General features: G+C 41.5%; 1 protein-coding gene across 1 annotated transcript in view; it reads left to right on the top strand.

Annotated features, from left to right (window-relative positions):
* mbtps2 (membrane-bound transcription factor peptidase, site 2) overlaps positions 1 to 22302 on the top strand; it is a 32898-nt gene that overhangs the window by 4946 nt on the left and 5650 nt on the right. The window contains exons 4-10 of the mRNA XM_080751906.1: positions 1247 to 1350; positions 2053 to 2180; positions 5267 to 5385; positions 9318 to 9498; positions 11347 to 11450; positions 12677 to 12917; positions 18245 to 18320. Coding sequence (XP_080608032.1) covers positions 1247 to 1350; positions 2053 to 2180; positions 5267 to 5385; positions 9318 to 9498; positions 11347 to 11450; positions 12677 to 12917; positions 18245 to 18320 — 953 coding nt within the window. The remainder of the gene's footprint in view (positions 1 to 1246; positions 1351 to 2052; positions 2181 to 5266; positions 5386 to 9317; positions 9499 to 11346; positions 11451 to 12676; positions 12918 to 18244; positions 18321 to 22302) is intronic.

A 22302-nucleotide genomic window follows, 5' to 3' on the forward strand; every position in this document is an offset into this window, starting at 1 on the left:
CAGGACTGGACAAACTGTCAAATATTAAGTAAGCAAGAGGCCAACATTGTGAAAATAGCAGATCTACATGCTCACAACGTCTCGCAAATATTTATCTGTGGAACCGAGTCACATTAAATGTAATAGCTACCATTCCAAGTGCTTGTCAGGGTGGGGGTCCCCAGTTCAAATATGTTTATTTTGGGGGTCACGGCCTAAAAAGGTTTGAGAACCCCTGGTATAGAGCATTAACAAATTCATCCACAAGGGGCATTGACATCTCATTCTTATGACTTCCTATCTAGCCAAGCTTTATAAACTATAGATTTTATATTTTTTTAATGAGAAAACAATAAAAAATAAAAATAAGTGAATATTCGACTTTGGTGAACAACGTTGAATAGTGACTTTGATATTCGAATATTCGAATATTTGGTGAATGCCCTAGTGTATGTGCATGTGCGTGCGTGCGTGCGTGCGTGCGTGTGTGTGTGTGTGTGTTAGGAATGGGACAATAAGCGATATTATTGTTTATTGTGATAAAAATCACTCATGATAATCGTTGAGATTTAATTTATGGTGATATCGTCCTCCGTCATGCACTGGGATCAATTCACCTTTTATTTGCAGAGCTGCATATTCTGGTACCATTTAAACCCTCTATAACTGGTAAAAGGTACTTATAATATACATACTCTCTATCAAATGTCTTTGCTAAAAAATAGCCGATCTAAAAATAGCAGATATACAAGCAAGCTCGCAGCCACACTGTGAGCTTGTATATCTTCTGTTTTAAATAGTTGAAGCATTTGCACTATAAATATATTTTATATATTTTTTTATATGCATGGGCGTGCACGATCCGTGCACTAAAAATTGATCTGTGCACTAGAAATTTAGGAACGTGGCATCCTGGTACTTGGCGGCCACCTAGAAAAGGGCATTTAATGAGTTAAGTAACATGTGAGTAACATGAATCCATTGCAAACATTTGTGAACTGTACTGTCATGAAACTACCTTTTCCTATGCAAACTACTGATATATACTTCAATCAATCAATCAATCAATCAATCAATCCTCTAGGTTCCTGGGGTCAACCTCCCCACCAGTCAGCTGGGATCTGTAGTTCTATATGATGTGTAGATGGTTATTGTAGTCCTATATGATGTGTAGATGGTTATTGTAGTCCTATATGATGTGTAGATGGTTATTGTAGTCCTATATGATGTGTAGATGGTTATTGTAGTTCTCTGTGATGACCTCTAGGTCCCGGGGGTCAACCTACCCACCAGTCAGCTGGGATACTTCTTCTCTGCTCTGCTGCTGAGTGGAGTCATCCATGAACTGGGACACGCGGTGGCCGCTCTGAGGTACTGCATGCACACACACACACGCACGCACGCACGCACGCACGCACGCACGCACGCACACACACACACACGCGCACACTCAAAAACACAAGACGTTACAATGTGGTCATTGAGGGTAGGTGAGTGTTAATGTGTGTTCAGATGCTAGAGCTGTTATGACACAAAGTAACGAGGTAAACCAGGCTCTGTTTGGCTAATATTGTTGATGACATATCGCCACACCTCTACTGTACTCTACTGTACTCTACTGTACTCTCTGTATGTCGCCCGGAGAGAGATGACTGCAGTGAGGATGTGAATTGTGATAACAAAAGTTTAAACTAGCATTTAGAGGTGTAAAAATGATAAAGATTCCACAACTTCATGGCACATTTACAGCTACAAATGTTCACATTTCCAACAAACTAGCCGTCAAAAATGAGTGTTCAGGCCCTGTCTTTTCTGCTCCCATGCTCTGGTCATGTTTAGTGGCTGTCCTGCTCTCTAGTCGGTCTAAGTAACCGGAGCGTCCGTGGAGCTGTTGACTGTTCTGCATGAGTGACTTCTCCCCACAACACAACGTGTGTGTGTGTGTGTGTGTGTGTGTGTGTGTGTGTGTGTGTGTGTGTGTGTGTGTGTGTGTGTGTGTGTGTGTGTGTGTGTGTGTGTGTGTGTGTGTGCGTCTCTCTCTGCGCGCGTCTCTCTCTCTGTCCCCCCCCACAGAGAGCAGGTCAGAGTGAATGGTTTTGGGGTGTTTATCTTCGTCCTCTACCCTGGAGCGTTTGTAGATCTGTTCACCACTCACCTCAACCTCATCTCCCCAACCCAGCAGCTACGCATCTTCTGTGCAGGTACAGTTCTGTTCTGGTGGGTTTATATCAGGGGTGCCCACACTTTTTTGATGTGAGATCTACTTTTAAAATGACCAGCTCAACATGATCTACCCATCCAAAATGTTTTAGCTGAGGGCCTGAGGGGGGCTTTGGAATAGCAGCACATTTTGGCGTTACATTTTAGACAAACACACTTACTGTAAGGGGGAAATAAATGGGAAATACTGGGGGAAATGTCTTCATCTCATTCTGTATGGAAGTGGTAGGTTTTGGGGTTCTTTGTAATGCTACTGACTCTTGAACAAAGTATTGCATTGGAGGTTTGCCTACTTTAGAAGCCATGAAGGGAGCTGACAGGCCCTTCTTGATGTCATATTGACATATTCTTTTTATATTTTAATGATATATTTTTAGAGGCATGTCATGTGGTCTACCTGCACACCCTTGGTGATCTACTGGTAGATCACCATCTACCTTTTGGGCAGCCCTGTAATACCATACCATACCATATCGTCGTTGTCGGGGGGAAACCTTGTACGTCCAAAACCGTTTGTTTTTATCGTTAAATAAAATTAACTGAACTAGTGAAAACAGCCGATCTACAAGCACACAACGCCTCGCACAGAGAGGCATTGTGTGCTTGTAGATCTTCTGTTTTCACTACTTTTGTGCGACGGCCTTGTCTGATTAAGCAGGGCTTTGCTTTGTGAAGAAACTTACACATTTGAAACTTGGAGATACGAGGTTTCTTCCCGACAGTGACGATATTATGTTGGTGTGCCCATGGTTTCTTGGGACATGAAAGGTGTGCCCATGCAGAAAAAAGGTTGAGAAACACTGCGATAGATACAACAGAATACCAGCCTTTGAGTTCTGTTTGATTCTTACAATACTACACAATACAACACCAACCTCTGAGGAGCTTTCATGGGAAATACTTAAAGGAGTAGTTCACCACTTTTCAACCTGTCTTCATATAATAGGTCCTCACTAATGTTTTTCTACTCAGTCCAAGTCTCCTAGGAGAGCTGTGGGATGTTCAGAATCCATCGTCTTGTGACATCATAATTTTCCAAAAAAATAATTTAATCAATATTTTTGAAAAAAATATTTAGATTTTTATTATCGCGAGAACAATGGCTTCCACTTTAAAATTGCAACTTTTCAGGAATAGAAAGCCTGCAGTTTCTATAAGCTGGATTGGCAATCGATGATGTCACAAGACGATGGGTTTCTGACCTGCCCACAACCCTCTGAGAAAAAAAAGAAAAAAGCTATTTTTGAGTGAGGACCAATTATATGAACATAGGTTGAAAAGTGGTGGAGTACCTCTTTAACTCTTTTACAAAGGACAAACTTAGAGATACGCCTGGCTTTTACACAAGATTGCGGTTGGAAATAATAGATGGATATTTGTTCTATAAAACCACAAAGGTAATAAAATGGTAAATGGTTCGGTTTCTCTACCCCTGAGCTATGCCGCCCCCTAAACCAGTGTTTCTCAACCACTGTGCCTGGGGACCTTTGGTGTGCCCCTGAGAAGGGTCAAGTGTGCCCCTTGAAACTGCTTGAAAGCCAGTATTGTGTTTATCATTTTAAAAATGATTTAAATTATTGAAAACAGCCGATCTACAAGCACACAACGCCTCGCGGCGCGAGGCGTTGTGTGCTTGTAGATCTGCTGTTTTCACTAGTTTTGTGTGACGGCCTTGTATGATGAAGCAGGGCTTTACTTTGTGAAAAAAAAAATTACAAATTTGAAACTTGGAAATACAAGGTTTCTGCCCGACAGTGACGATATGATACGATACAACATAATACAACATAATACCAACCTCTGAGTTCTGTGTGATTTTTACAATATGACGCAACGTAACTCGTGCTGTTTGATTTTAACAACTCAATACAAGACAAAACAAGACAATACCAACCCCTGAGGACGTTTTTATTACTTATTACTTAAAGTAGTAGTTCACCACTTTTCAACCTATCTTCATATGTGACTGAGTGTGACACAGGGGCAGTCATTTTGGAAGCCACTACTTTAGACCACAGCTGAAATTACTTTTTTTCTTTTTAAATGAAAATAAAATAAAAAAATCAATGACTAGCCGTCAGCCGTGCTGGGACACATATAATAGGTCCTCACTTGTCACTAATGTTCATGATAAAATATCACCATTTTTTTCTACTCAGTTTGGGTCTCATAGGAGAGCTGTGGGTGGGTCAAATCCTTCTACCGGTGACATCATCAATGGGGAATCCCAGCTTATAGAAACTGCAGGTTTTCTATTACTGAAAAGTTGCAATGTTAAAGTGGAAGCCATTGTTCTCGTGATAATAAAAATATAAATATTTTTTTTCAAAAATATTGTTTAAAAAAAATCTGTCAAACGATGATGTCACGGGTGGAAACGGTTGTTGTGTTGTACCACTGAGCCGTGGGCCATGGGTTCAATCCTCGTTGCATTGGTAAGATTATAAATAGTAGATCTACAAGCACGACGGTTCAAGTAAGATGAAGCTCACTGGATGAACTGTAGTAACCCTGCTGCTTGATGTTAGAGCTGACCTCCACCAGAGGGCAGCAGAGACCCCTGTACCTCAGTGTGTCTCTGCTCTGAATGGTCACAGCAGGGGTTCTCAACAGGGGGTATGTGGACCCCTAGGACAGGGGTTTTCAAAGTGGGTGACGGGGCACCCTGGGGTGCCGCGAGATAATTTGATAATATTTGGGTTTATATTTGGACACTTGAAAAAATATTTAGTATCATTTTAAACTTGAAGTACAAACATATTTTCAGTCAGTTCTAACCAAAATGGCTGTTATCTCAACGTTTTCCTCACAACATAATCACTAAAATATTGTCACTGTCAGGCAGAAACCTCGTATCTCCAAGTTTCAAATGTGTACGTCTTTTGGTAAAGCAAAGTCCACGGTATTTTACACATACGTATTTCTTTGTGTCCAGGAGTGTTGGATAACTTTGTGCTCTGTGTGTGTGTGTGTGTGTGTGTGTGTGTGTGTGTGTGTGTGTGTGTGTGTGTGTGTGTGTGTGTGTGTGTGTGTGTGTGTGTGTGAGTGTGTGTGTGTGTGTCTCTAGGAGTGTGGCATAACTTCGTCCTCTGCGTGGCAGCGTTGTGTTTCCTGTTCCTGTTGCCTGTCTTCCTGTTTCCTGTTTACTACACCGGAGCAGGAGCTCTGGTGACAGAGGTCATGGAGGTCAGTCCATTTAATTTTTTACATAAAAAAATATTAATAATAATAATCAATTAATGCAACTGTCTGTAATGCAAAAGCCTGAATGGACAACTAAACCAGTAAAGCCCACCGCGGTGTAGTGCCGTGTAGTCTTTTTGAGCGTTAACGTTGTAGTTTTACGACTCAAAAAGACTACACGGGGACCCGACTCTGATACGGGCTTGAGACTCCCTAATCGGGAGATAAGCGACCGTCAGGTCACATACACAAACTTTAGAAGGCAATGGTAGCCAATCAGGAGGGAATATGGGAAATGGGACAGATCCATGTTGATGACATGACTTTAGAGATACTGTGTACCGCTTTGTGTGATTTTAGGGCAGAATCTGTAGGAGCAGTGTCCAAAAATGAGTTTAGCAAGAACCGGCCTCATGGTGGCAATTTTTCCGAAATATCCCTTTTAGTACAATAATTGAGCACAGTTTAGGAATTTTGCAGACGCTTTTAATCCAAAGCGACTTACAATAAGCAGATAATACATCAATATAATAAGCAAGATAATGACAGTGTTGTTTTTGACAGCAAATTTAGATTTAGTTTTAGTCATAGTCTTTTGAATAAAATGTCATTTAGTTTTAGTCATAATTTAGTCACCTGAAAAGTTTTGGTTTTAGTCTAATTTTAGTCGACTAAATATCATACGTTTTTAGGCGGCTAAATCTACAGTTGATTTAGTCAACTGAAATGTATTTTGGAGGGCCTTGATGGCATCGTAATGACTGATTTTACACCTGGTTGCGTGCTGAAAATTGCAGATCTACAAGCTCACAACGTGTTGCGCTGCGACGCGTTGTGAGCTTGTAGATCTGCTATTTTCGTCACGCAACACCTGAGAGCAACCAAACATAAAATGACTCTCTTCTCCACCAGTCCCTCCCTAACGTTTTAGTCTGGTTTTTATTTTGTTGACAAAATTGTCAATATATTTAGTCTTAGTTTTAGTCATCACAGCTTAGTTTTTATTTAGTTTTTACTTAGTTTTCGTCAGTGAAAAAAACGCAGTCGACAAAACATTTTTCGTCATAGTTTTAGTCGACTAAATCAACACTGTCAGAATATCAACAACAATACAACAAATGAGTTCTTCCATCAGTGCCGTCTTTCTGTTCTGTCATACAGTGTTTCTCCTCTGCTCAGTGAAGCGTCAGGAAAGGGTTTTTAAATCATTCATGAAACCCACTGACACACTTTCAACCACTCCACTTCCAGCCTGTCTGTTCTCCATGACTCTCCAAGTCAACAACAACAACTCATTGATAATCATAAGGTTTGCTCTGTCTACAGCACAAACCTTACATTTCCATATTTCAACTTATATAATGTTTGTTTGTTTGTGTTTTCCTAATCATAATGAATATCTCTCCTTAATCACAACTGCACAGAGTTACATAGGAACATCAGAAATAACCAGTAAGACTCCCTAATCGTGAGATAAGTGACCGTCAGGTCGCAGCGTGATTTTAGGGCAAAACGTGTAGGAGTAGTGTCCAAAAATGTGTTTGAAAAAATCGTCCTGATGGTGGCGCTAGATGGGACAGATCCACGTTGATGACATGAGTGTAGACATACTGTGTAGCGATGTGTACCTGACAGTCGCAATAACACATCTACATACAGTATAGCACCCATACTAGCTTCGCTGCACTGCTTGCCTATCGCTTTTAGAACTGATTTTAAAATGTAACTTATCGCCTACAAGGCCATATCTGGCCTTACACCGTCCTACATTTCAGACCCTTATGTTCCGTCCCGTGAACTCAGATCCTCAGGCAGATCTGCCTGCTGATCGTTCCAGCCTGCAATTCAAGTTCAAGTTCAAGTCAGTTTATTGTCTGTTTACACAGAAATTTGTTGTAATGTGCATACAGTGCCTACTAAAAACAAATACACCACAATAAAAACACAGACACATACAGACTACCACACAACACAAGGCCAGCAATAAAACAAATCCACCTGGAAATTGTCCAATTCCAAAATTCTAAAAGTTCATTCCAAATTCTAAAAGTTCATTCACCTATCTACCCCCCTTCTTCTTGTTTAGGAGGGTGATGGCATGGGGCACAACAGATTTCTTGGTCCTTTGCAACTTGCACCGCACGACTCTGAGCCGCCTCCCCGATGGGAGAAGCTCAAACTCCTCGTGGAGGGGGTGAGAGGGACTGTCCGCCATTTTTTGGGCCAGACGCACTATAAAACAAGAGGCGAACATGCCTTTGCTTTCAGAGCCCCAAAGCTCTGGAACGCCTTGCCCGAAGAGATAAGGCTTGTTGACTCTTTTCCTCGCTTTAAATCCCTCCTAAAAACTCACCTCTATAGAGCTTCTTAAAGGAGTAGTTCACCCCCAAAATGACTTGTTTTCTATTGATTACTCACGCAATGGAGACTTGAGTTCAATAATATTTTTGTTTTTTTGTTGCATTGGAGGTAAATTTGGAGTTAAATTCATTATAATCACATTTTTGTCTTAGTAATGCGACAAATACCCAAAAAATATTATTGAACTCAAGTCTCCATTGCGTGAGTAATCAATCGAATCTCAAAGTGCTACAAAGGCAAAGAAGAAAAGAAAATGCATAAAGAAAACAGCACATAAAGGCAATCAGTAATTTACATGGGACTAAAATCAGGGCAAAGATAAAAAACAACTAGAATAATTTTAAAAATGCTTTGCTATAAAGAAATGTTTTTAGTCCATTTTTAAAACCATTGGGGGACTGAGGAGCTCTCAGGTGTTCTGGGAGAGCATTCCACATTATTACAGCAGTCATTATTATTACTACTACACTTCTAAACACGATGCAGTGAAGCACATGGTGGAGAACAGACATGCTGGGAGTGGGAGAGGTTGAAGTGTGTCTGTGGATTTCATGAATGATTTAAAAACACTTGTCTTGCACTTCACTGGAGCAGAGCAGAAACACTTTATGAAGAGAAAAGAAATGCTACTTTCTACAACCAGTAAGACTCCCCTGACTGACTTCCTCATACACAAACTTTAGAAGGCGATGGTAGCCAATCAGGAGGGAATATGGGAAATGGGACAGATCCATGTTGATGACATGACTGTAGAGATACTGTGTACCGCTTTGTGTGATTTTAGGGCAACATCTGTAGGAGCAGTGTCCAAAAATGAACCTGACTTGCGCCAGATGGTGGCAGTAGTGCGTAGGCTACCGCCCTACTTTACCATCTGAGATCTCTCGGGGGGGGTGATAACGCTCGTAAAGCCCCGGGCCGGACCAATCAGCGGCAGCTACGGGCGGGCTCTGAGCGGCTCTGAGCCAATAGAGTCTGACTGCAGACCACGTGGAAACCCAGGAGGCGGAGTCTGGGTGCAACGTCATGCAGACAGGCCAATATGAGTGGTTGGAGTTGGCACTCCCAGACTGTGATAGACAGACGGCCCCATCCAATCACCTGCTAAAGAATTTGAAAAAATGGCCCGCCCCTTACATGGGGTCTGCCCGAGCAGTCCCAGATGATGGTAAGCAGAGCGGTATGCACTGCTGCTATCATCTGGCGCAGTCAGGTTATCCAAAAATGTGTTTTGCAAGAATGGACCTGATGGTGGCATGTGAGAAATGAGGGGTTGAGGTTGTGGTTTGGCAGCCAAGGAGTGTACAAGTACCAGAGCTCTTAATCACTGCACGGCGTGTGGAACATATTACATATCATAAATTCAAGTGAAATATTTAATTTGTGTGAATTTCTCAACTAAGGCAGCTTAAACTTTATTTATGTGTTATATCTTGGCTCTGAAGCCATGCGGTGATGAATGGAATGTGTTCGTTCACACTCTGACAACACTTTACTTATCTGTTGGTTTTCCTGTTTCTGAAAAGAGTGGAAGAATGATGTACTTAACATGTAGTACCTCTCTCCTCCACCAGGGGTCTCCAGCGGACGGGCCCAGGGGTATGTCTGTAGGGGACATGGTAACGTCTCTAGAGGACTGTCCTGTGCGTAGCGTAGAGGACTGGTCCTCCTGTCTGTCCTTGCTGTCCCAACGTCCTCAGACAGGATACTGTGTTCCTGTCACCTCCCTGCACACCAGCTGGGCCCACGGCAGAGGTTAGAGCACCGGGCCGGGGACCCCCAGGTTTTTTTGCAATTAAAAACAAATGTAATACTTCCTATTAGTAAGGGGATTTTATAAGATATTTGACAAATCTGCAAAGTAAATCTTTACCAAGAAATGTCTTCACCAATGTGTTTCTAAAGGTGTGTAATAATATGTACTAAAAGGTTGAAATTCAACTCCTGGGGGAAACCTCATAAAAAAAACTGATTCGTGTTTGTGTCCCATTAACTTTACTATACAGGAAAAAAATACACGAAAAACATTCCTTGGGCTAAAAATGGACCCACAAAACGATGGTTTAGTGATGAATCATCACTTTTCACCGTTTTGTAGGGGCCATTTGTAGCCCACAGAATGTTTTTGGTGCAAAACAAATGCTTGCAATGGATTCAGCATCATGAAAAACCCCTAGTTTGACCCCTCACATGACACTTTCCCAGCCCCCCCAGAAACCCCTGAACAGAGGTTCTGCCGAACAAATATGCTATTTATTTATAAACATGTTTAAAAAAAACAAAGCCCACATGATAACAACACGTAATGGAGTGCTCGGTACAGCGTGTATATTGATCCTGCAGAGGTCGACGTTCTTACTTTGGGGACGCAGCAGGGAGATCTCCTCCATTCGTTTCCGTGCGGCGAAGCAGGGAAAAGAGCGATAGGGAAGCGGCGCCCGAGCGTGATTGAGTCCGCGGTCCACGTACAGAAACCTAGACGCTTGTAATCCAGTCATGGTGGTTGAGGTTGTTGTTGATACTCTGCCCCGTGGAGTGAAGGAGGAGTTGCTGAGCCAACCATGCGGCTAGAATGTAAGTGAACGGCGCGGCCTGCTGGAAACTACGAGGAGTACACCCACTTCCAGAAAGGAGGGGGGAGAAAATTTTAACCCTTTCAGATGGATCCAAGAAGACCCAGAGAACAACGGCCGATCGTTTTTTTTTTGATAATTATCATTTATATCAAAAGTCCGGGAAAGTACGAGCGGCGCACTGGGTGGTCCGGACAAGTACGGGCAAGTACGGCCCGGCTTAGAAAGTGTTACACAAACACAAATCTTTTTTTTAATTTATTTTTTTATGAGGTTTCCCCCGGGAGTTGAATTTCAACCTTTTAGTACATATTATTACACACCTTTAGAAACACATTGGTGAAGACATTTCTTGGTAATGATTTACTTTGCAGATTTTCTTATGTTAATATGAGCATCAAATCAATATTTCAAATGTATTTTTTATTTGCACATGCATGCCATAGATTCCATAGGGATAGATCACACATGACGTTTATGACATCATCAACTTGCGACAGGCATTTCCCCTGTTAACTCTGCGTGTGTGTGTGACTGTGCGTGTGTGTGTGTGTGTGTGTGTGTGTGTGTGCGCGCGTGCGTGCGTGCGTGCGCGCGCGCGTGCGTACATGCAGCCTACAAGCGTCTAGATGGAACCATGGACTGTAACACTGTGTGTGTGTGTGTGTGTGTGTGTGTGTGTGTGTGTGTGTGTGTACATGTGTGTGTGTACATGCAGCCTACAAGCGTCTAGATGGAACCATGGACTGTAACACTGTGTGTGTGTGTGTGTGTGTGTGTGTGTGTGTACATGCAGCATACAAGCGTCTAGATGGTACCATGGACTGTAACACTGTGTGTGTGTGTGTGTGTGTGTGTGTGTGTGTACATGCAGCCTACAAGCGTCTAGATGGAACCATGGACTGTAACACTGTGTGTGTGTGTGTGTGTGTGTGTGTGTGTGTGTGTGTACATGCAGCCTACAAGCGTCTAGATGGAACCATGGACTGTAACACTGTGTGTGTGTGTGTGTGTGTGTGTGTACGTGCAGCCTACAAGCGTCTAGATGGAACCATGGACTGCTGCAGTAACAACAGTCTGACTGACCTCTGCTTCTCCTACACTGACCCTCTGGAGAGAGGCAAGGACAGAGAGGTACACACACACACACACACACACACACACACACACACACACACACACACACACACACACACACACACACACACAGATAACTCTTAACTCCCCCCCCCCCCCCCCCCCCATATGTTCAGACACGCCAAATTCAGAAAAACACTGAAATGAAATGCAAGGCTTGGAGAAGAGACACTGGGAAGACGTTTTTTTTTTTTAATTCATGGTGTAGTCCCTTTAAAGTAATAAAGTATTTGTATCTTCCAGTATGCCTGCATGCCAGTGCGTATAGGTGGTAATACAGTACTATAAAGTATGAATACTCTATTACAGTATGCCGGTGCGTAGGATGATAATACAGTAATCTAAAGTATAATTATTCGACTAAAACTATGACGAAAAATGTTCGTCGACTACCTTTTTTCACTGACGAAAACTAAAAAGAAAATAAAATAATAATAAAATAAAATAATAAATAAAAACTAAGCTGTGATGACTAAAACTAAGACTAAATCTATTGGCAATTTTGTCAACAAACTAAAAACTAGACTATGGGGCTTTTAAGCCGTGACATCATTTTGTAGGCAGAGGAGAACTCTGCCCCCAGAGCATTTTCTGTCCCTTGCTATTTCAACAGATCCGAGACAAAAATATAATTCTAACACTTTCCTTTCAACAACAAAGAGAAGAAAAATGTGTAATAGTAAAAATAGTAAAAAGATTCACGGAAACTGGGGGCAGAAATTCTCCTCTGCCTACAAAATGATGTCATACTTAACAGCCCCATCTCACGGTAGGGACCGGAGGAGAAGAGATCCAGTAGAACTAAAAGACAAGTCATTTTATGTTTGGTTGCACTCGGGTGTTGCACTCTGAAAATAGCAGATCTACAAGCTCACAACGCGTCGCACTGCTACGCATTGTGAGCTTGTAGATCAGCTATTATCAGAGTGCAACCAAGTGTGTAAAATCAGCCATTACGACACCATCAAGGCACCGCCAAAATGTTTAGTCGACAAAATCAACTTTACATTTAGTCGACTAAAATCGCATGATATTTAGTCGACTTAAACTAGCCTAAAACTAAAACATTTCAGATGACTAAAATATGACTAAAACTAAATTGCATTTTATTCAAAACACTGCAACTAAAACTACATAAATTAAATTTGTATCTTCCAGTATGCCTGTATGCCAGTGCATAGGATGGTAATAAAGTAATCTAAAGTATTAATACTCTATTACAGTTTGCCTGTATGCCAGTGCGTAGGATGGTCAGCGGTACAAAGACGTGTCGCGTCGACCAGGACTGCCTCTCAGACTCCGCCCCCTCCCAGAGGGTGCGGGTGTGCGTCACCCCCTCCCTGGAGAACCACACCCGCTTCATCAGGGTCACCCACCCCCCCTCCACCCCCCCTCCCCCCAGCCAGGACCCCCCCCACACCCAGCTGCTGTTCGTGGGCTACCCCCCCCACCTACACTACGCAGGTAAGAATAATAATAATACACCACACTTACATAGACTCAAAGTCGCTTTACAAACTAAATAAAAACTATTTCATTTGCACAATAAGCAAGGGTGGGGGCTTCTTTAATATGAGGTGGGAGTGGGTTCCAGAGGGTGGGGGCTTCTTTAACTCATTTCCTGCCATTTTGAAAGCCATTTTTTACTGATATCCTGCCAGAGGTCTCCATAGACTTCCATGTAATTTATAGTGCACGGATCATGTAATTTATAGTGCACGGATCATGTAATTTATAGTGCACGGATCATGTAATTTATAGTGCACGGATCATGTAATTTATAGTGCACGGATCATGTAATTTATAGTGCACGGATCATGTAATTTATAGTGCACGGATCATGTAATTTATAGTGCACGGATCATGTAATTTATAGTGCACGGATCATGTAATTTATAGTGCACGGATCATGTAATTTATAGTGCACGGATCATGTAATTTATAGTGCACGGATCATGTAATTTATAGTGCACGGATCATGTAATTTATAGTGCACGGATCATGTAATTTATAGTGCACGGATCATGTAATTTATAGTGCACGGATCATGTAATTTATAGTGCACGGATCATGTAATTTATAGTGCACGGATCATGTAATTTATAGTGCACGGATCATGTAATTTATAGTGCACGGATCATGTAATTTATAGTGCACGGATCATGTAATTTATAGTGCACGGATCATGTAATTTATAGTGCACGGATCATGTAATTTATAGTGCACGGATCATGTAATTTATAGTGCACGGATCATGTAATTTATAGTGCACGGATCATGTAATTTATAGTGCACGGATCATGCACGCCCATGAACAAATCATGCACCATGTGTGTGTAGGATGTTCACAGCTTTCAAACAAAAACATCCGATTGGAAATCCGTTCAGGCATTCATGAGAAACCAGCCTATGTTTTAAATGTAATGTAAACAAAGATGGCTGCCCTGTATGAAAGATGGGGTTGTATGGGGGTGAAACATGCAAAATCGCGATTGAAATCGTTTTACTAGATTTAATGGGGTTTTTTGGTGATCATTAGAATGTCTAGAACGTGTACATATGTTATTATTGTGAAAAATATCCCCCATAATGTAAATTAGAGCATGATTTATGATTTATGGCAATAAAACCTTACAAAAAGCTTTTTTTTTTAAAACATTACATTTTCCTCTGATTAGGACTCCTACAACACCATCAGATTTTTTTCAATTTTTTGGGGCAAGTAGAAATTAATTTGGGCCTTACAGGGTTAACATGGGTGGGTGATGGTATAGCTGCAGCTAGGCTACCCTAGAGTAGGCTACTATTCCCCCCAGGAATCCGCAGAGAAGAAGTATTGATTCCTTGGGGAGCAATCCTGATTCTGCGGAATTCTGCAGAAAACAATTATTGATTCTGAGGACTGAATTCAGTTCACAGTGGGAAAAAAGATAGCAGATCTACAAGGTTGCTTGTAGATCTGCTATTTTTTAATAGTTATTATGGTTAAAGTAGTTAAATGAGATGGATTAAGTGGATTGTGCTAAGCGTCTATATTGTGCAGTGTAAATAGTATCAGAAGGTGTGGTAGTTTAGTTTAAAGTGGGTGGAGTATCTTTGTAATGAGTTGTAAATAGTTTAAAGTTTGTATTGTGTTGGGTGGAGTATCTTTGTAATGTGATGTAAACACTGCAGTTAAATGACTGTGTATTCTCAGCTTGTGGTGAAAACCAGCCAAACACATGATTGTGCAACGAGTTGACGAGTCCTCCCTTTTTATAGAATCATTCTTTTTTTAAGACATTTCACTGCATGGACATTTTTTACTGCTATTTAAACAGAAAAAGCGGAAACAGCAGAATAAACTAAAAAATCCCGGAGTCAGAAAGCGGAAGCATCGATGGTGTTAAAAACAGAACACAGACTGGAGATAAAATAAACTGATTTTATTCTTTAACTCAGGGGTCTTCAACAGGGGGTCCGGGACCCCTAGGGGGTCCTCAGAGTTACTACAGGGGGTCCTGCAAGTCTTTGAGTGATAAAAAATGTTTTCTTCATCTTTTTATATTAACCACTTGAACCCTAGCGTCCATATTCGGAGAACTTTAGCCATAAATAGCCGATCTACAAGCTCACAACGCCTCGCAGCTCGGCAAAGAGGTTTGGTGTGGAGGGGAAAAAGAGCGGACTAAGTACAGAGTGAAAGGTCAAGTTTGATACGTTTGATAGGTTGATTTTGTGCTTTAACTATAAAAAAATAGCAGATCTACAAGCTGACAGCGCCGCACCGAGTGCCACGCTGCGAGCTTGTAGATCTGCTGTTTTTTTCTTAAAATCGTGAAAACTTTGTGCAAATCTTTGAACCTATATTCTTTTAAAGTGATAATCTTTTAACTAAAATCTTTGCTTCTGGGGCCGGGGGGTCCCTGGAGCAAGATATTTTGAGATGGCGGTCCGTGGTCAAATACATATGATTCTAGGGATCCTTGACATGAAAAAAGTACCGCGTCAGGCCTTAATGGCTTAAAAGAAGAAGCGGAAACAGCAGAATAACTCCAGCTTGTAGATCTGCTATTTTTGAAAAATCGTGAAAATGTGTGCAAATCTTTGACTTGTATGTATTTTTAAAGCAAACATTTGTAACTCAAATTTTGCTTCGGGGGGGTCCCTGGAACTAAATATGTTGAATGGGGGTCTGTGGCTAAATAAACATCATTTTGGGGGTCCTTCACATGAAAAGGTTTGAGAACCACTGACATAGTAGTCTCTCAAGAACAGACTAACTGAGCTCCAGTTAAGTGAAAAGGACCTTTTCTTTGACGATGGTTGGCCAGATTGCTGACATAGAAACATATATTTTTTTTCTTCAAAAAAACCTTAGAAGGATTCAAAAGACACTTATAGAATCGGGTAAAAATTCTAATTTTCACGATTTTTCAAAAATAGCAGATCTACAAGCTCACAGCGCGGCACTCGGTGCCGTGCTGTGAGCTTGTATATCTGCTATTTTTCAATAGTTAAAGCATAAAATAATGATACACAATAATGTGTACCCGTTCTGAATGGGTTAATGGCTTAAGATAAAAAGTGGAAACGGCAGAATAACTCAAATTCCCTGATGCATCAAAAGCAGAAGCGACTATGGTATTAAAACAGCCCAGACTGTCTCTAAAATAAGCTGACATAGAAAACATTTCCCTGTCTTGCTGTCTCCCCTTCAACCATCATGTGCTGCATTAACCCTGCAAGACCCATGTTATACTTGAACCCAGGGCTTTTCAAAGTGGTTGACGGGGCACCCTGGGGTGCCGTGAGATAATTTGATAATATGTGACCCAGCATAGCAGAGGGGCAGTCATTTCGGAAAGCACAGCTTTAGACCAGCCCTGAAATTACTTATTATTTTTTTTTTCTAAAATGTGATAAAGCCACAAAAGCATTTCTAAAAGGCTGAATTTCTCAGATCTAGTATTTCTGCATGGCATAACTCTATAAGCCATATCTACAAAACTGTTGGGTCAATCTTCACAACCAATATATCATTTTGTAGCTATGATTCCCAGCTTTCAAATGAAATGAAAGAATTAAAATTAAACAAATGTCAATGACTAGCCCTCAGCTGTGTTCCGACACATATTTGGAATTTATTTGGACACTTAAAAAAACATTTAGTATCATCTTAAACTTGAAGTACAAACATATTTTCAGTCAGTTCTAACCAAAATGGCTGTTATCTCAACGTTTTCCTCGCAACATAATCACTAAAATATCGCCACTGTCGGGCAGAAACCTCGTATCTCCAAGTTTCAAATGTGTACGTATTTTGGTAAAGCAAAGCCCTGCTTCATTATACAAGATTGTCGCACAAAACTAGTGAAAACAGCAGATCTACAAGCACATGTAGATCTGCTGTTTTCACTAATTTAGTACATTTTATAGATGATAAATACAAAACGAACGGTTTTGGACAGACAAGGTTTCCACCTGACAACGACGATATGCTATAAATATAAGGTGCTGGGAGTGAAAAGTATAATGTAGGGGTGCCTCGGATTAAAACAATATTTATGGGGTGACTTGAGACAAAAACGTTTGCATTCCATTAAAGAAAATAGCAGATCTACAAGCTCACAGCGCGGCACCGACTTAGAGCTGGGATACCCGAACCAAAACCTTTGTGTTCTCCACTACTGTCCCTGGCATTGGACTTGCGCGGTTATGTGTGCAGCAGTGCACTGGGCGTTGCAAGCCTCGTCCGTCCGTCCGTCCGTCCGTCCAACACACACACACACATCACATCACACATCAAGTAAATCCTGGCTTATACTTGGTCGTCACGGCGTGTTGCGTGCCAAAAGTGGCTGATCTACAAGCTCACAGCGCCTCGCATCCTCAACGCGTTGTGAGCTTGCAGATCGGCTATTTTCCAGACGCTGAAACTTGCAGGATGAGTGTGCAGCGAGTCACTGCAGTCAGACGTACACGCAGCGCACGTTATTATAATGGACATTATAATATCCATTATAATGAAAAATAGCTGATCTACAAGCTCACAGCGTGGCACCGAGTGTCGCGCTGTGAGCTTGTAGATCTGCTATTTTTTGAAAAAAAATTGACCCGATTCTATAAGTGTCTTTTGAATCCTTCTAAGATTTTTTTGAAAAACCTATGTTTCTATGTCAGCAATCTGGCCAGCCATCGTCAAAGAAAAGGTCCTTTTCACTTAACTGGAGCTCAGTTAGTCTGTTCTTGAGAGACTACTATGTCAGTGGTTCTCAACCCTTTTCATGTGAAGGACCCCCAAAATGATATTTATTTGGCCACGGACCCCCATCTCAAAATATCTAGTTCCAGGGACCCCCCAGAAGCAACATTTGATTTACAAACGTTCGCTTTGAAAATACATATATTCAAAGATTTGCACACATTTTCACAACTTTTTCAAAAAAATAGCAGATCTACAAGCTGTGCCGCGCTGTGAGCTTGTATATCTGCTATTTTTCACTGGTTAAAGCATTCAATAATTCTAGGCCTGAATGGGTTAATATTCATAATAATCAAGCAGGCAGGCTGCATGCGCTGCACATTAGAAGGAGTTTGCTAGTCAGTGTAAATCACTGGCTTCCTCAAAGAACATTATTTGAATGTTAACTCACAGTGTCAGATCCCCAGGCGGGTATTTGGAAATATTTGTGTTTTGTGTTTTTTCTCAGTGAGCTTGTACTTACTGTGTGTGTGTGTGTGTGTGTGTGTGTGTGTGTGTGTGTGCGTGTGCGTGTGCGTGTGTGCGTGTGCGTGTGTGTGTCTCTCAGTCAGTCTTACCAGCTTCATTCCACGGTTCAGTTTCCTCCACCTGGACCTCCCTGTGTTCCTGGAGACCTTCTGCAAGTATCCTTATCTGATAACTTATATAATAATACCTTCTACCACTTTTTGTGGTCACATGTTCAGATACTGGATTCTGATTGGCTTAAAACAGTGGTAAATCAGTCAACAACCTTGAGTTGGCTCATGGACCCCGCCCACTGTTGTGTTGCAGTCATGTAACTAAATAACCTTGCCAGTTACAACTGTGTTTTCTTTCATTTATAGACGTGGTAGAAAAGCAATTTACCATTCGAGGGTCGTGGGTTGTTGATTGATTTACCACTGTTTCAGGGTTGTTTGGCACTTTTGCCTCGTGCCACAACCCTGAAACAGTGGTAAATCAGCCAACAACCCACTCCCTCTCATGGTAAATGGCTTACTTCTGCAAGTATCCTCTTCTTCTGGGACATCTGTCCACAATGTTTACTGTATTAGTCTATTTAGACAGGACCGTACCACTTCATAAACACAGAGACATTTACAAATAAACATTACAAATAAACATTACATTTACAAAATAAAAACACAAGATCTCAGTGTAAACCAGCCAGAGTTAGCTAAGGATCATTTCCATCCGTTGTCCTCAGGATTAGGGATGGAGATTCAAACAAGGGTAGCCTGATAACCCGATGACACATTTATTGATTACCAGGTATCAATAAGCTTTGGGCTTATCAAGCCTGTTATCCAGCATAGCGGCCCATGATGTCATGTTTAAACAAAGACAAGAGGCCATCAATAAATGATTACAGTACTATTCATAATATAAAACCATTTAACACTTATTGCACACTAATGAATGACTGTTTTAATGATAATATGTGTTACTTTTGTCAGTTGTCATCTTCATAGATGCCACAAACTCACAGTCATGGAAGTTAAAAAGAACACTGAAAAGAATAACCTGAAATCTTAATTCACTAAAATATCCGTTTCCATCAGAACTGACTGAAAAATAACATTCAGTTCACCAAAAACAGACGATCTACAAGCTCACAACACGTCACAACGCTATCAGTTTGTTGTTTGCTTATCGGTTGGTCGTTGCTTCGCTTCGGCCCAGGGATTAGAACCCACAACCTCACAATGTTTTTACTTGAGTAAAAGTATTAAATACTGCAATGTAGAAACACTCTGTTACAAGTAAAAGTACAAAAGTGTACTTAATTTAAGCACACGTTGTTCTCCAAAAGGAGAACGTAGTCATTATGCAGAAAGTACTGTTTAAGTTCTCAAATGTATCCACCTGTTTCTGTGAGAATTTACTGTAGCATTATGTGTGGGACACTTTCGGAGAATAGCAGACATACAAGCTCACGTCGCGTCGCAGATGCAACCGTTGTGAGCTTGTAGATCACTCTTGGCTGCGGCGCCGCACACCTTCTGTGCAATGCATGATGCGACGTTGGAAAGTTGTGTATATGTCACAGTCAGTTTGGGTAACTCCGTTAGATTGGGGTAAGAGCGCTCGTTTTGTCGTTCACCACACACCCCTAACACCACCTGGATCAATTCACTTTGATAGTCTCTTATCAGCGCACCTGTGTAATTCTGCGTATTCACCATGAGATGGCGACAACAGCCATTCACCAGTGTAGGCGCTGACGTCACTCGTTTGCGACATCTCTTTCGTTGTTTATCTACTAGCCTAGCTCAGCTGTGTTTAGCCATTAGCTTACTATGCCTAACTCTAACCCTAACCCTAACCTTAACCTCAGTAAAACTATGCCTAATCCTAACCCTAACTCTAAACCTAACCTCAGTAAAACGATGCCTAACCCTAACCCTAACCTCCGTGGGGTGAGGCGCTATCATTCCTGCCAACGCTACATTGTCGTTGTCTTTGTTGTGGATCAAAGTGACCACTTGTTCCTCCCCGCGCCGCACAACGAGCGCTCCTGTTCTCAATTTCACTGAAATTAAAAAAAAACCTGTGACAGATACACTGCATGAAAATCTTTTGAACATAGCAGATCTACAAGCTCACAATGTGCCGCACAAGTACAGTACTTGAGTAAATGTACCTAGTTACTTTGTTTCATAACAGACCTCTCACTTAACCCTTTAACTATTGAAAACTAGCAGATCTACAAGTGCAGCACCGAGTGCCACGCTGCAAGCTTTTAAAGCGAACATTTGCAACTCAGACGTTGCTTTTGAGGGTCCCTGGAAGTAATTATTTAGAGATGAGAGTCTGTGGCCAAATACATGTCATTCCAGGGGTCCTTGACTGGACAAAGACTGAGAACCACTGAGATGAAACATGCGTTTTTCTAAAACCTTAGAAGGATTTATTGTAGAAGGCACTTAACAGAATCGGGTCAAACATATTCAAAGACTTGTGAACATTTCCACTGTTTTTTCAAAAATGGCAGATCTACAAGATTTACAAGGTTGTAGATCTGCTATTCAGGGTTCCCATGGTCATGAAATTCCTGGAAATATTTTTCCAGTACTGGAAAAAGTTTTGGAATTCATCAAGGGTCCTGGAAGGTCCTGGAAAAAATAGCTACGCATTGTCTTTGGTTATTGATTTTGTTAATACCTCTGAAATGACAAATTAAACATTGGCCAAATTGTCAAATATTAGAGGCAGAAATAGTGAAAATAGCAGATCTACATGCTCACAACGCCTCGCGTTGCAAGGCGTTGTGAGCATGTAGATCAGCTATTTTCACAATAAAACTGTGTTATACAAAATTCCTCAACTCTTCAAATATGATTATTTCGGGGGTCACGGCCTGAAAAGGTTGAGAACCACTGGCATACACTACCTGTCTTTGGGCGTTGCGCATAGGAGTAAGTGGCTCGTTATTGAGCTGAATTATTGTTCTGGAAATCGGGTTAAATATTCCGTAAAAGTTTTGGAAATTAATTGTTAAAGATGTTTGGGAACCCTGGCTATTTCTTTTTAAATAGTTAAAGCACAAAACAATGCGTTCCCAGACTCAATGGGTTAATTGTTGATGTCCCCCAGGGATCAGAATGTCTAAACTCACATATTTTCCTCCCATCAGTTTCACAATCTGTCTTCTAGAAGAACTCCCTCATTCTTCTGTCCTTCATTTATCATCCATGTTGATGTTTTCAGTTTGTTTACACAACCCACAACCCTGCAACGTTAGACTATATAAATCTCTTGTCCTGCGAGCAGCGTGGATTTGGTTGACAAAAATCACACTCGTGTGAACTGAGCGGTGGTGTGTGTGTGTGTGTGTGTGTGTGTGTGTGTGTGTGTGTGTGTGTGTGTGTGTGTGTGTGTGTGTGTGTGTGTGTGTGTGTGTGTGTGTGTGTGTGTGTGTGTGTGTGTGTGTGTGTGTGTGTGTGTGTGTGTGTGCCCCCTGTGTGTGTGTGTGTGTGTGTGTGTGTGTGTGTGTGTGTGTGTGTGCCCCCTGTGTGTGTTTGTGTGTGAGTGTGCCTGGCCTATGCCTGGCCTATCCTGAACAACAGCGCCCCTCCCTTAACATGTGTGGTCAGAAAAGGTTACTGCAGGGCCAGGCTACATACCCGGAGACAGACAGACATACAGACAGACAAACAGACAAACAGACAGACAGACAGACAGACCCACACACACGGCCACGTATAGGAGCGTTGTGACCACCGCTCAAAAAATGTGTCGACTACCTTTTATCACTGAGGAAAATGTTATAAAAACTAAGCTATGATTGCTGAAACTGAGACAAAATAATATTGACAATTTAGTCAACACATTAAAAACTAGACTAACATGTCAGGGAAGGACTGGTGGAGAAGAGATCCATTAGAACTAAGACTGGTGGAGAAGAGATCCAGTAGAACTAAGACTGGTAGAGAAGAGATCCATTAGAACTAAGACTGGTGGAGAAGAGATCCAGTAGAACTAAGACTGGTAGAGAAGAGATCCATTAGAACTAAGACTGGTAGAGAAGAGATCCAGTAGAACTAAGACTGGTAGAGAAGAGATCCATTAGAACTAAGACTGGTAGAGAAGAGATCCAGTAGAACTAAGACTAGTGGAGAA

The sequence above is a fragment of the Nannobrachium achirus genome, assembly GCF_963921795.1.
Source record: "Nannobrachium achirus genome assembly, chromosome: 21".
Lineage (NCBI taxonomy): Eukaryota > Metazoa > Chordata > Actinopteri > Myctophiformes > Myctophidae > Nannobrachium > Nannobrachium achirus.